At 42.0% G+C, this 16,131-nt stretch overlaps 2 protein-coding genes across 7 annotated transcripts in view; both read left to right on the top strand.

The window, feature by feature from the left end:
- LOC118594826 (synuclein alpha interacting protein) overlaps nt 1-16,131 on the top strand; it is a 138,827-nt gene that overhangs the window by 42,047 nt on the left and 80,649 nt on the right. The gene's annotated exons all lie outside the window — the stretch shown is intronic.
- On the top strand, nt 14,456-15,430 carry LOC118594827. Its single transcript, XM_036205036.1, has one exon. The coding sequence runs from the start codon at nt 14,456-14,458 to the stop codon at nt 15,428-15,430; it is 975 nt and encodes a 324-aa protein (XP_036060929.1).

The raw sequence follows: 16,131 nt of genomic DNA on the forward strand, positions 1-16,131 counted from the left end.
AACTTTTCAGCAAATGCAATTGGAAGGAAAGTCACCCTGACTGAGCCGATTGTCTTGGAGCAGCTTGACAGTGAAGTAATCACACTAATATTAAGTGACTCGAGTTATATGATATTTTCAATGATAGGAGTTTAAACATGAGAGAAAAAAAAAAACTAATCAAAAACAGTAAATGAAATAACCCCTTTAGAGCACATCAAGCAGCCTTTTATTTATTTTACACTTTTTATTTGCATTAAAGCACAATGCAGATTCAGGCTTCCTTCCTATAGGAACCCTGTTTCTGATTGCGTTTTTAAACCAACAATATTAATCTCCAGTTGTACTTCTGTCCCTTGAGGAGTAATTAAAGAAAACATGTTTGTTTTTCTAGGCCTCGTTCCTAAACCTACAAGTGCCAAGATATAAATTCTGGCTTTATGTTCCAAAAGAATGTTTAGGTTTTGAGATCATATAATCTTTAAGTAGAAAGCAGTTCATGTGTGAGAGATTGCGTGTGTTCTTTGTTCAAGAGCTTAGCTTCATTTTACAGGCATTTCTAGGGAGGTAAGCAGATGCCATGCGAAAACTTCCCTTTCTTGTTCACAGGTTACATAAACAAAGATTTAAAAACCCGAACTAAAATTTAAAACATTGCTTCAAGGATCTAAACAAAAAGTTAAGGCCCCTCGGAAATGTGTTTCCTTTTCCTTGTGTGAATATCTTTCACATATAAGATGACTCTTCCACCCAAGAAAAAAAGTCTAAGATAGCTTTATATACAAATTTTTCTAGACTGAAATGTAGTTATATATGACACTTTGTTATTTTCCTTTTGAGTGATACTGAAGCAACTCTCTTAATATTGGTATGCAATGAGACACCAGCTTATGGTGTTATAACATTATAAACTCAGTGTATGAGGCAAAGATTATGTCTAGTCAAAATGACCCTTGAAAGCCTGTTAAATTGCCCATAAAATCCACCTTCACATAAGCTCAAAGCTGCCAGGTTTTCCTGTAAAATTGGGAAAATCACTGCCTTTGGTATCTGACTAGGTAGGACTATACTGTAGTGAGAAATACATTTCTTTAAATGCCAGGAAAGCCCCCAGCATGAGAACAACCCCATACCATGAAATAAATAGGAATCAAACAGGGAGATAAACAGTTATCTTGCTGTTTGTCGCCCAGGTTCATTACTAGACTCTGAGGGGGATGATAAATAGAGCGTCCTGTGTTACATCACTGGCCTTTCTTTCCTTCCTCTACAAGGTTATTTCAAGTTAAATGCATACACGCAGTGATACCATTGCACTTGTGAAGTCCTGGGGAACTTTCCTACCAGTGAACATCTCAGGGAATACTTTGTTGAATCCAGGGTTTAAAAACAAGGAAACAATGCTTACAATGAAAAAAGTAGTGGCCTGCACCCCAGCTCTCCTGCTGCTGCATGATGCCTTTGGTTATGGTGTAGAAGAGCAAGCACTTTGAAGGTCGATACCACTGACGCATGTTTCCATACACGTAGATGGTGCTTAACATTATCCTGAGGTATCCCTTGGCAGCCATGAGTGTTGCAAGAATGGCTGGCATTCCTTTGTGCCTTGAGTGAGATATCCCCCATAGACCAGGCATTTGAATATTTGGTCCCCAGTTGGTGGATGTTTGAGGAAGTTTAAGAGGCGTGACCTTCCTGGAGGAAGCCTATCACTCAGAGATAAACTCAGAGACAGCAGGCTTTGGGGTCTAAAAGACTCTCTCTGCCTCCTGTTTGTGGTTGTGAGAGGTGAGTTCTCAGCCCTCAGCTCCCAGATCCAGTCATCCTACCTGCCTGCCTGCTGCCACCCATCTCTGCCATGATGCTGATGGGCCCTCATCCCTCTGGAAACATAAGCCAGAAACAAACCTTTCCTCCTGTAAGCTGACACGTTATTGGGTTTTATCACAGCAATGGAAATGTAACTATGATAGTTTGTAAAGAGTCACCACAGTTGTATGCTTAATGTTCAAGCGATTCTTTTTCATCAGATGGAGGGAAGTGGGAACACTTTATTTATCATATTATTCACATATACACACACACACACACACACACACACACACACACACACACACACACGCACCCAAGAATTTGCTCATGCACACAGACACACAGCATACTTTCTTTTTTCTTTTCTTTTTGGTTCTTTTGAGACAGGGTTTCTCTGTGCAGTTTTGGTGCCTGTCCTGGAGCTCGCTCTGTAGACCAGGCTGGCCTCGAACTCACAGAGATCTGCCTGGCTCTGCCTCCTGAGTGCTGGGATTAAAGGTGTGCTCCACCACCGCCTGACCACAAGCATACTTTCTAAGGGTTGCTCTGTTTTGAATGCGTACAGGACTATGGACACTTTTATTTATTTTTCTTAATTCTAAGTCCAGTATCTCCCTAGTTATCTGGTTGGGGCGATATGCTGGTCAACTGACCTTGAGGTCACCCTCAGATATGTTTTCTTCCTCACAAACAAGTGCATGCACACCACATGTCATTGTGATACCTCTGGAGTTGGACCGTGGTTACTGCTCTGCAGACTAAGGGGAGCATCAGGCCTGGACCAGTGGAGTACCCTTCTAACTGCCAGTTGTTTCTACCCTTCTCCTCTTGAAGTTTGGTCTTCCACCTCTCTCCAGTGCCTGAGCTTACTCACTATTAACCATCACAGCACTTATTCACTGGGCTCTTAGACTTCGGAGTGAACCCCAAAGCCTTTGTTACATGGGGACCCTGCAGACTCATAGATCAGCTCTCCTCTCTGACATTTCCCCAGACCCTCCCTCCCTCAGTCTTGTGTCCTTCTCGCTCTGCTGAAGTCACCCTCACCTCAGGACTTCGACCCATCCAGTGCCCTCTGCCTGGAAACTTGTTCTTGCCCTGTATTTTTACATACACTGTTCTTTAGCGTTAATTAGGTCTCTTTTAAGAATGCCTCTTTTGACTGACCTTATTTAAAAGGACCCAACTTCTCCCCTTGTCCTCCAATACACTCTCTGCAACTTCAAGTTCAAGGTAACAGAGTAAAATGGAACTAGGTGTAAGTTCATTTCCTTGGCTGCACTAACCCACACTTCTAGTGCTTGGTTGCCACATGTGGCCAGTTGCCACTAAATCGGACAGAACAGGGTATTCCATAAACAGAAGCTATATTAAGCTTCACAGAGATGAGTTCCTGGGGACAAGGACTCCATTTAACTTGCTCTCTGCTGGGAGCCCAATGGCCACATCCAACACGCTCAGCTGATGCTGTGTAGTGTGAAGAAGTAGTGGGCGAAAGATTTCAGGGGCTTTTCCCCTCTTAACCGCCTTCAGTCTTTCCAGGTCATTAAGTAGACTATAATTTCTGGATTAGAGAAATTAAAATTTGCCTTTCAGTATGTAAGGGGAAACTTGGAGAATATTTAACTATTGCACAGAAAATCTCTTCTAACGGCATTTTCACCTAGCCTTCTAAGAGCCTCATTCTAGGGGACTATATCTTCCAGATAAACTCTTAACGTCACATCTAGGAGAAAGGTACATTTTTCTCTAAGTCTCTGTTGAGCCTGATACACCATTTTTCTCCCTTATCTCTATAATATATGTATTTTTTTTTTTTTTGCTGGAGTCCACCAAGGAATACAGGATGCTTTTCCCTGTGAGTTATTAGTGCCATTTTTCTGCATTTGCCTCGAGAAAAAAAAATCATACTTTAAAAATGGCTTACTAATTCTTTGCCTATTCCACACACTGCATTTTCATCACATCCCCTGGTTCCTTCCAGATCTACCCCAGCTCTGCAGCAACTCTCAACTTCTTAATCACACTTTTGAAAAGTGCCTTTTCCAGTCCATGAGCTTGCAGCATCTGCACCATGATGAACCTGTCGGATCTGCTGCTGCATGGGGATGGTTGTTGGCATGGTGACTGGAAACAGTGCTTGCCCTCTGGCATGCTTCAGAGCTAATACCCTTGAACTTTTGAACTCAGGGAAACTTCTGGATATGTGTTAGAAGAAATAAGTAATCTAAAGTCAAGAACTGGTGCCTTTCCAGAAACAAATCGAGTAGATTTCAAACAATAAGTTTGATTTTGGGCTTCTGAAGAGTTTCTTATAATTTAATGTTTGAAAAATTATTTAAAGCAATTATAACTTCATGTGAGATTTTAAAAGAACAATTCTTCATGTAAAATTGTTTAGATAAAAAAATTAATGAAGGTAGATGTGAAAATTATTTTCAAATAATAGTTTCAAGGATAATAATTTGCAACTTGGTTTTAAGGAAGAGAAATTATTTAAGTCCTAAATAATGCATTCAATCATGCTGTGAAGTCTAAATGCTAGAAATTTATTAAATCTGAACTATCAAAATAATGTTAAGGCACTTAAATTATTGAGCAGGTTTCTTATCCAATACCATATTTCCATGGGAAACATGAGATTTTTAGACCTTGAATAAAATAACTGTAATTTGAAGGTCCATTATGCCTTTCTCCAGAAACCTTGATGAATTGGTGAACACTTCCATTTAATCAGAAATTATAAGAGAAATATAAGAGTTATCAGTAACTTGGATTAATTTTCTTTTTAATTGGAAGGGGTAAAGTGTAATTGGCCTATAAAAGCTCATTTATGGGGGCTAGGATGATAGTTCATTCTGTAAAGTGCTTACTGTACAAGCATCAGGACCTGAGTTCAATCCTCAGTACCTACATAAAATGATGAGTGTGGCTATGCGATCTATAATCAAAGCCTTGGGAGGTGGAGACAGAACTTTGAAGCTCATTGGCTGGCCAGCCTGGACAAATGGATGTACTCTGAGTTCAGTGAAAGACCCTGTCACAACAAAATAAGGTAGAGAGCAAGACTGGGAAGACTGTCTGAGGTGACTAGATATGTGCATATGTGCATGCGTGCGTGCGTGCGCGCGCGCGCGCACACACACACACACACACACAGAGAGAGAGAGAGAGAGAGAGAGAGAGAGAGAGAAAGCTCAATGATAATCAGCCTAAGTATCTGCATGATTTAAAAGGAATATTTTATTCCTGAATATGTATTGCTAGTCGCATCTCCAGAGGAGGGCTTGAGGATTCCTTTTGTTCTGAACAAATGGGAGCCCCGAGAAGCTGTTGGGTTTTCAAAACCTTTCAGCAGTCAAGTGTAATATCTGTGCTTGGTGCCGGATTTTTCCCATGCACACGTAGGAAAACACTGTTCCACAGAGGACCTGAAACCACTCTCCACCACCCTTTTTAGTGTTCTGATGTGAGAATTGCGTTTGGCTCATTGAGACCAGAATGTTTAGTGACATTTCTGCTGAAAACATGCCCAGACAAGCAGATCTGTAAGACAGCTTGCATGTGCTTTGGATGCCCACAGCAGTCCCAACTGAGCAGAGTGCCTGCAGACAGGTGGAGCCTAAGAGGCCATACGATCTGGTTCCAGAACAGCAAGTGGATAGAGTTGTGTTAGCAAGGGAGCTGAAAATGGCTGGTTCTCACCAACTCCAGCATCCAGGACGACATGCATTATCCCACTAGGTTCCTTCCTTGTGGGTTGTAATTCTTTATACACAAGTTATTGTTCTGATAATTAATGAAAGTTGAATTATATCTCCATTTTTATTTTTAAAAAGGGCATAATTGTCTGAAAAATGCAGAACTATGTAGTTTAGAAGCTTGGCATGTGATAGTGTTCTGACATCTCTTTAGCTTCTGGACATTTGGAAATGAAAAGAAGGCTTTTTTTTTTTTGGTGGAGGGAGGCACTGTATTCATTTGGCACTTTAGTTTTATTTTGTAATGTCTGTAAATGTACTCAAGCAAACATATGATTATATGTACCACAGATAATCAAGAGAGTAATACAGAAGACCACAGAAAAAAATGAAGCCAATGTAACATGGAGCTGTGCTTTTAGAAATAATAGTAAAAATATATAAATAAACAAATAAACAAGCCAAACACCTAACTGGAATTGTCTTGAAAGACAACCTTGCAATTCTAAACATAAGTCTTCATGGTCTGAATTTAATGAAATTTACACCTAATCTTTGGGATAAACTTGATGACAGTTCTCTATACAAATACCCTTACTGAGTTTGACTTTACAGTACATTAATGGCAGAGTCAACTTTACCTAAAAGACGTTTATGTTCTTGGCTTCATCAACTTGACCGTCTGTTCTTTGATGGTCAGATCATGTGCCCATGAAGCTTTATCCCACTATCTTCATTTACATATTTCTGTGAATCCTTAGATATTTTCGAAATGGCCTGCTGTGTTTTTTCAGTTATCCAGAATCGCGTTCTCTGACCTCATCTCTGACCTCATGAATCCTGCATCTTTGGCAAGCCTTGCATTTTCACTTCCAACCTACTCGCACTTTATTTGTTTTGTACTAAAGAATGGTTTGAATTCTCCAGCCTCAGTGAGATTCCAAAGATGTTGATTTCCTCCAGCAGGGAAGGCCTCGTTTTCCCATCACTGCTGACCTGGATACACTATCTGCTTGTCAAACCAAGGTGGAGATTAAAATCAGTTGAGGATACAAACAAAAATAATGGATACAGAGAGATGCTGCTCTAAGCAGGGATGGATATTTTCATGTTATGATGCCTTTCGTGGCCTATTGTGACCTTGAAACTATGGAAAGATGAGTAACTAAAATTCTCTGTATAGAGTAATTGTCATCCCCTCCCTCGTGAAGAACTGTATCATGTCATAAAGGTCCCCAGTGTGATTCTTTTTCAGAATGTTTGCTCTTCCTGTCCGCTGGGCTTTTCAGAGTAGCTCCTTCATCAGCATCATTTGATCCCCTACCTCTACCTCATTAGTTTCTAGTGACAGCAGAGAGAGGTGGGGAGAGAGATCATTTATGCATGCATTAGCAAAATCAAACTTAATCATGTAGAAAACTGGCTAAATAAATGTAATTAAAGAAAAAATGAATTTGGAAACCTCAGCTAGTAATAATGGCCATTAACACAATCTTGCTAATGTTCTTCTCTTGGGGATTGGACTTATTTAAGAATAAAAAGGAGAGGGTTGTATCTGAGTATTCTGAATTCCCATTGAAAGTCATGATTTCCTAATCATCACTGATCTGAATGATGGAGTCATTTGTGTATCTAATTGAGACAGACCCTATAATCCAATGAGAACAGTAACAACAGTAACTCCATCCACTGGGCCCTTGTCCCAACCAGTACTGTGAAGACTCGCCCTGTGTTATCTCTTTTAATCTTCAGGATACTCTCAGAGTATCCTCACAGTACTCCAAGTTCCTGTTTGTTAGGTGAGGACACTGAGTCTCTGTCACTTACATGCTTGGGAAGGATGAGTGCTGGATTAGAAAGCCCACAAGAATAGGGGATAAATATGAGTTCTGTGGCCGATTGAGATACAAAGATATTAACACTACAGAGGTTGCCAGTGTGGCAAGCACACGGGGTCCATGGGAGACCTAGGAATCTTGAGGCTTCTGGTGACAGGAATAAGTGGAAGGAATAATGATGAAGAGCCATGTTTCCATGGCTCCGAGCATCTTAGAGGAACTGTACTGACTTCACAAGCACTGTGGTGGGGGGAAGGGGAAATGGAAGGCTTATCGGGTGAAACGGAACGCTCAAAGCCAGGGAACTCAAAGGAATGTGTAATAGTTACCAAGTTCAGAATCAGATTAACCCAGGGAGGGGAGAGCTGGAAACATATCTACATTTCACTAGATAACAGGGGTGGAATGAGCCAAGAACTCAGTTGGAGTTTGAAGAAATGAACCAGAGTGTCCAGTGAGCCTGAACTGCACCTGACCACACCCAGTGGCCTTGGCAGTGTCCCCTTCAAAATGATACGGTGCTAAAAAAAAACCCACACAAACGGGTTAAAACAGGAAGCAGCATGTGTTCCAGCTTGCTTCACCTTGGGAGACAGAGTTCTGTAAGGTGTCAATAATTGTACCACTCTGAACGCACCTAATCCTGCCTCTGAGAAGGCTGAGAAGGCTTTGAGCCCCAGACAGCAGATGTAGCCAGGGAAGAAAGAGTCTATGCTTTTAAAGCATTAAACCAAGATGCTAAGTAGCATGAGTGCTCTTATATCTCTTGGTTGCAATTAATGCCAATCATGCAGGTAGTCTCATCTGTATATTGTCCTGCCACTCCGACCAGCCTCCATTTCTCCACAGAAGGGGACCGGGTTTGGAAATGGCAGAGATTCTCTTCCTAAGGCCTGGTGTGGGTGAGGACAATTGACAAGGAATCTGGTTGAGCTTGGCTCTCTGCTCCAAACTTGTCTTGGGAGAGTTACATCCTTAAGGGAAAATGGGTATTGAACTTGAATCAGACATACATCTTTAATTTGAGAATCCAATAAGATTTAAGTATCAAAGAGAAAGAAAAAAAATACAGTATTCCTGTTGCCAGGCATGCTTAGAGGCATGTCTCCTAGGTAATTTCAGATCCAGTCAAATTGACACTCAAAATTAATCATCACAGTCACCAGAAGCACGCAGAGGCTGAGTTTATGTTCAAAGACAATATGTGTAATTCCAGTCCTTAGCAAAGAGCTCAAGAGGAACCTTCCCATCAAAAGCAGAAAGTCCTTCTGTGGTTATGAACATGGTCTGTAGGAGGTAGCACTGTCAAAAAGTAGCGGTCCTCTAGGATCTTCAACATTCATATTACGTTCTGAGTTTGGTTTGACTTCCAGGATCATCTCATATTTTTCTCCATGGGTGTGTAAGCATGCATTGTGAGAATACATTCACAAATGAATATGAGTTGGGTATGTAAACATCTGCACACACGTGTGTCTGTTTATGCTGTAATGTCTCTGAGAAACTCCCATTAGGAATCGAAGAAACAAAGCAGGCAGGGATGAGTAAACTCTTCCAGTCTGCACACAGTTTTCCCCAGGGTCTTCTGTGTTTAGATTCGGAGGGCCGTCCTTTGACAGACTGCCGGTCTGATAGATTGGTTTAGAAAGATTCAGGTATAAAAACAACTCTACCCAGTTTACTTCCTAGTTCACCAGGGCTTGCAATCTCGGGGGTCTGGAGCCCCCACTGCCACCCCTCAACCTCCCAAACCCCAACCCCAGTACATAGTGTCGTGGGTGGAAGAAGGTGAGCTCATGAAATCGATGGCTGCTATGAGAAGCTCCCCCCCCCACTCCCGGCCTCTTGTGTTCTGATGAGTCTGACCCAGATTGCGCCTACAAAGCTCTCCTGCCTCGGACTCTTAACTTTCCACTTCTGGGGTCCTCACAGTGAGAGATGTTTTTGTCACGGTCTAATTCTCAAATTCTCTCATCTTTCCCTGCTACCATGTTTCCATCTACTGGTTATTGAATCCAGTATATCTAGAAGTCGACAATTTCTATTCCTACTCAAGGCCTTGCCAACCCACTGCTCTTGGAGCCACACAAACCTAACAGAGCTTGGAGCCATCCCAGTCCCGAACCAAGTGAAACTGATCGAGCCACACAAACCTAACAGATCTTGGAGCCATCCCAGTTCTGAACCAAGAGAAACTGATCGCGTCACTCAACCTTATTGAAGCTAATACCTCGCAGGGTTATTGTAAGGATTACGGGAGATAATGTATGTGAAGGATCCGTATCCTTGCCAGGCTTAATAAATCTTAACTCCTTCTCCCACCAGAGTGGCCTGGAGCTCTTATCCACTTTTTCCCAGCACTTAGCACAGTAATATAATTAGCAACATTAGTGTATCTAAAAGGCAATTACCATTTAATTGCTCTGGCCCCATCCAGACTGAAGTTATTCTCCATTCACTTCTAATTTGGGGTTAGGCGGTTTAGTCCTGCCCCTGCTCATCACACAATTACAGTCTTCCAGAGAATTAAAAGTAACTTTAGGCAGCCACTGGTTACAAGGTCAAAGATTCTGAATCAGTTTGGAGTGGCCTCCTTCTTTAGTGAACAATCCTGTAAAGGTAGCCCAGTTCTGCTCAGGAGCACCTTCCCCCTCCGTGTGCCCCATGCCAACTTTCATCAAAATGGATCAGCATCTCCATATGGACCCAGATTTAGAATCCCATTTCAGGTGTGTTGTCCTCAGAAGACATTCATTTACATCACATACTCAGTTTACAGGAGTCAATGCCCTTCCCTCAGCCTGTGAAGTCTGTTTGTCTTAGCACTACTGTGAGGCCACAATGCCCACATGAAGGCAGCGTGCTGCACTGTACCTCCTCCCAGCCCAAAGTCACAGAAATGAACAGCAGTCTCCAGTTAAGAGCCTGGGGTTTTTTTGAAACTTTCAGGCAAAATCTTAAGAATGTCACATGTGCCTTTGAGGAAGCCTAGATTGCCCCAAGCCACACGGAAAGCATCTGCATCTGAACCGCTCTCCCTGTGATTGTGAGCTGAAGTAAAAATCTAAATAACTTTTAGCCGTTTGAGATTTGGAACATAGCCTGGGCCATATAAACTCCCCTTTAGTTCCCTTTCTGTTACATCTGATGCCAAAATAAATGGAAGCCATAGAGAACCTTTGAACTCCTTGGTTCTCAAGTGACCTCAGTGAAGTTGGATTGGCAGAGCCAGTATTTGGTTTTCAAAGGACTATTTTTTTCATTCCCCCTTACAGTAACCACAGTTACCTTCCTTGGTAGGGAGGATGGAGTGTTGCCTCTGGGTGCTTTTGCTCCAGGAAATACACATGCTTTTGAGAAAGGGCTTTCTTCTAAAGAAACCCATTGGTGTGGTCCCTAGAGATCGTTTGTGTGGCATCCAGGTTTCTCAGGACCTTGCATTCCAACTCAGTCAACTCCATGTTGCCCTTTTCCTTTCCCCTACCCAAACCAGACAAAGCAAGTGGCCTGGAGTTTAATGCCACCTCCTCTGCTAGTTGGCATAGCTTTTCTAGGCTTCAGATTTCTTGTCTCTGGCTGGGAATTTAATACCTCCCACATGGATGTCTCTCTTCACTATATACTTTTAATAAATTACATTTATGTGTGTGTGTGTGTGTGTGTGTGTGTGTGTGTGTGTGTGTGTGTTTCATTTTACCTCTTCCCAACCTATATCACATAAACAGCAGCCTCTAGTTAAGAGGACCCCAAGGTTCTTTCAAATTTCTAGTGTGGAGATCTTCTGTGGTGAGCCTGGGGAAGTCAAAAGGAGAGCTTGCTGGGGTTGAGTTTTTCCTTCCACAGTGTGGGTCCTGGGGATTGAACTCAGGTCATCAGGCTTAGCAGCACATGCCTTTACTCACTAAACCATCTTGCCTGCCCTTTCCAAATATTTTGTTCTTGTGGAAGTTGTTGCAGAGGTTGGAAGAGGTTGAAGAACCTTGCAACGCTGCGTGAAAGCACTGGGGTAATTCTTGTGAAAACTTACAAGTCAGGGCAAGGAACTAGTCACAGATGCAAATGAGGATTCTATTGGCAAATGAAACAGGTCATCCTTGCCACACCATTTAAAGACTTAAGCTACATTCTCTCTGTGACCTGGAGCTTTACTGAAGGTCGACCTGAAGAGTGATAAGCTAGAATGGAAAATTTGGATGGAAATTTTTGGTTTGATGAATTTATTATGATGCAATTTGATGAAAATATTTGCTGGAAATCTCTGAATGGTGAAACATTCACACTGTACCATGGGATAATTCTCTATGAGCGTGGAAAGGAAGAAAGCATGCTTGGGAAATGAGCTTCTTACCTTTCAAAAGGTTAGTATGGGGAAAAGGAGTCCATAAGCTGCTTGGCAAGGTCAATATGAGTTTTCTTAGATACATCAAAATCTTCAAGACCCTTCTTTTTTTTAAAAAAAAAAATTTTTTTTCTTTGCTAATTTCATACATGTCTTGATTATATTCACCCTCCCTCCTCCAGGTGTTTCCCCAATCCAACGTCCTTCCTTTTTTTATTGAACTCTGTGTTCCATTTTCTCCACTTATGATAATTTTTGCTATCCAAAATACTCCTGGATATGAGGCCTTCCACTGGAGCATGGTTGACCTGTCATTATGCCTATGCTCAAACACTGCCACTGTGTGGGCTCATGATTGTTGGATCTGGCCTTTTTATTGTTAATTTCAAGTAAGGTATCCTAAACTGGTGTACAAAATTCATGGAGTTCCTTATGAGGTTCAGAAGTGTAAACATTAACCAGACACCAGAGGCCAACCTCAAGAGACATTCTTGAGGAGCCATCTACCTTGTCTTTTAGATAGAGTCTCTCACTCAGGTCAGGAGCTTGCTGATTAGGCTAGGTTGGCTAGACAGGGAGACCCAGGGACCCAGTGTGAGGACTCTGAGCTTGCACCACCATGCCTGGCTTTTTCTGTGGGTACTGGAGATCAAACTCAGGTCTTCATGCTTATGAGGTAAGCACTTGACCAACTCAACCATCTTCCCAGTCTCTCCTCGTTACCTCTTAGCACCAGCATCTAGGGACAAAGCCTTCAACACAGGGGTCACTGTGGGGAGGGGCTTCATAACCATAACACTAGATTTATATCATTTCAGTTGGTAGCTCTGGACAGTTTGCTCTCTGGTCTTCTATTTTGTCATTACTGAAATGAGAATGATATTAAGGATTAAATCATATTAAGTTTGCAAAGCAAGAGAGTATACCCTGTTTAAGTTGGTGGTAAGTTAATTTTATACCTTTATAATAATGCATAAGCATCATGGTTGTTATTATATTGCTATCATTGTTAGAAACAGGGTGGATGTTTGTACCTGGCAATCAGTGAGGTTCCTAAGGGAAGAAAAATGACTGTAAACACTAAGTTCTCTATTATTTTAGCAATCAATTAAGGAAAATTGAGTTAATAGGAAAGTGTCAACTCCCAGCCTCCTTCCCATTCTTATGGATTGTGGGGCCCAGACACTGTCATAGACTTCTTATCATGTACACACTAGGCATTTCCCATACCCTTGAGGAAAAGACTGGGAGATGCTAAATACTGGCTTTATCACTAGGTAGATGAGATATCAGCTCATTCCCTACCTCTGTAATCTGTAATTTCTGTTTGACCAAAGTTATACTAAAAAAGTTGAAAGGAGCTTTTCTTTGAAAAAAAAAAAAAACCTAGATTTGTGATATCTTCTAGTTTTATATAATTATATTATGTTATATTCATTACATTATATATATTAATATATATATATACATATGTATGTATATATCCTAGCTACCTGTAAGCTCTCATCAAGAAGCCCCTGAACACACAGTTTAGAAGAAATGAAGTCAGGTGCTCAAGCCTGTGCCAGCCAGTTGCAATGTACCACTCGACCAGGCAGTAGCACATATTTTGACTGCACGGGGTAGGATGATTGATGACAGGTGAAGTCCAGCTGTATACCCAGCACGACAGTTTGGCTCGAGGAGGGATCCCATCACATCTGTCTCAGTTTGCACAATCATTCTGTCATGCACTCACGATAACAAAACCACCTAACAGCATTTCTCAGAACATATCTCCTCTGGTAAATGATACATGACTGTAGTCAGTCCCCAGAATGGATCATTGTGACCTAGTTGAGAAACAAGAATTCACCCAACATGTGCGTTAATGGCAGGTAGATAGATATACGTGTGTGCCATGTTCTTGCCCTTGCTTAATGCTCTCTGCCACCTTTAGGAGAGAAATCATTCCACACCTTGTGCTCTAGGAGAGAGTTGCACTAATCACTGCCCCATAGTTAACAAATTGGGAGGCTTGGTTGTGGCCATAAATCCAGTGTTTATTTGCCTCCCTTCTCCTCCCCACCCCCCATCACTTCTCCTTGCTTTCTATCCATCTCTGCTTTCTTCCTCAACACTTCCTCCCATCTTCTCTTGTATCCCCGGAGCTCATCACAACAGGTGCTGCTCTGAGAAGACGCACAAATGATAGAGAAGTTAAAACATGACATGTTCTTGTGTGATCTCTCTCTCTCTCTCTCTCTCTCTCTCTCTCTCCCCATGGTCTTACCCCCATTCTTCATCTGTCAATTTGTCACTTTGAAACCTGCCTTGTTCATTCTTTAGACTTTTTTGCCATGCGTGAAGTGTGATGAGTTCAACCTCTGGCTACCTTTCCTTCACTGTCAACAATTTAGTCTCCTCTCTATGGTTGGTGGACACTGGTCATACCTATAAAGGAATGGCATATTTAGGTATGGCAACACTATAAATACATTTCTGGGAATTTTTAATTACACGGTGCTGCCTGTGACTTTCTCATCACTGTTAAAAGTCTCTGGAGAGGATAGAACAGACTTCTCATGGGAAGCAGGTCTGTTTTCAACAGCTGGGTCACCAAAGCAAGCAGGATTCTGCTACAGACTATGCCGAAACAGTGACAGCGTGCCAGGGAAGGATTTTTTCAACCTAAGCAGGGGCAGAAAATGCTCAGCTGGTGTCAGTAAAGACCTCGGACACAGTTCTGAAAGCCCGATGAACGAAGTTGCAGAGAAGATATTTGGAGTCGCGGTTCAGCATCTGCCATGAAGCCCTCTGCGGACGCGCTTGAGATCATCGCCTGCGCCATTCTCATCCTCGTGAGCATCGTGGGAAACACATGTTTATTTTATTCCACAAGCAAGTGCATCACGGGGGGCCTGCAGACATCCTTTCTTCTCCTTATCAGCCTCGTGTTTGTCCACCTTATCAAAAACCTGGTGGTGAATATCCTCAAGATAGTTTACTCCTCAGGTATCCTGCTGGATTCAGTTGGCTGCAAAGTTCTCCACTTCACTGCAGCCCTGACAACTTCCCTGGCCATCTGGTTCATGCTTCACTTTGCACTGCTCTACCTCCGGAAGCTTTACCAAATTGTCTATCCCTTGAGTGGGGCTGCAAGCCTGAGCGAACAGAAGTACTCCTTGAAGGGGATTGCTGCACTTTGGGTGGCTGGTGTGGCGGTGTATATCCCAGTGCTGATATATACTAGAAAGCCAGAACACCACCAGCATTCTGAAAATGATACAGGCTCTTTGTCTACGAACAGAATTTACATGGAATGCTTGACTGGCTTTGGAAACGAGCAGGTAGAGCTTTATTATGGGAAAATATTTTTAGTTTTGATTGATATTCTCCCTTTAGTTATCTTAGTGTTTGTCTGTTTCTGGATGGCTCTCCTTCTTTTGGAGAAGAAAAAGATGACATATGGTGACATCTGGATTGGAGACGATGATTCAGAAACCGAGGTCCTTCGAGGGGCCAAATTCAGTATCTTGTTAATGTTGCTGATCACTCCGCTCTGGGTTTCTCACTTTATCTTGGTCTATTTCTTGAAGGACTTGGCAGCGTACACCTTTATTCCAGCTGTTCTCACAGCCCTCTCCTCTGGCTTCTCCGCTCTGAGTCCTTTTCTGCTTATGTTGGTTAATTACAAAGTGAAGCTGGTGTCCTTCTGTGGCGTCAAACAGGAAAAGTCCACGCCACAGCCTGCAGATGTCATTCTCTCCCCATATGCTTAGTGACTGAGTGAATGGACTCAAGCGAAGCTCTGAAGGGGTCCCGTCACTGGAGGGCATAGCGGCAGCTTTCAAAGCCCTCAGCAGCAGCTTCTAAAAAGATGGCTGGATAATAGACTGCTCTAGAAATTCATTTCTGAGAGCAACTTTACAAGTAGAAATAAGAACACTAAGTTGTTTATAAACTGAAGTAAAACAATCATCATGACATTCATTATTTAGAACAGCCATTATGACATTTATTATTTAGGACAGTAGTTCTCAACCTGCCTAATGCTGTGACCCTTTAAAACAGTTCCTCGGGTTGTGGTGACTCCCAACCGTAAAATTATTTTCTTGCTACTTCGTAACTGTAATTTTGATACCGTTATGAATAGTAATGTAAATACCTTTTATGCAGGATATCTGATATGTGACCCTTATGGGGGTCTTCACCCACAGGTTGAAAACTGCTGATTTAGGAAGCCACTGTTTTTTAATGTAGAGTTTCTAAGAAAGTCAATGATCATCATTCTGTAATGGAACTCAGCATGGGCATCATGTTAAGTATTTACTCTGTTCAATGTGTTGTATTTAAAAAAAGCAATGTTGCTGAAACCAAGGTCAACACTTCCTAGGCAAATTCCTCAAGATGCTGTTGAGAAAGCTGTGTTTTATACTGTCTTTTCCCTGAAAGGCCTCCCAGATGTTGGCAGTGCATTAGG

This window comes from Onychomys torridus, chromosome 13 (genome assembly GCF_903995425.1).
Source record: "Onychomys torridus chromosome 13, mOncTor1.1, whole genome shotgun sequence".
Classification (NCBI taxonomy): Eukaryota; Metazoa; Chordata; class Mammalia; order Rodentia; family Cricetidae; genus Onychomys; species Onychomys torridus.

Excerpts from the sequence above, each read along its gene's own strand:
- LOC118594827 (XM_036205036.1), top strand. The coding sequence starts at position 14,456 with ATGAAGCCCTCTGCGGACGCGCTTGAGATCATCGCCTGCGCCATTCTC.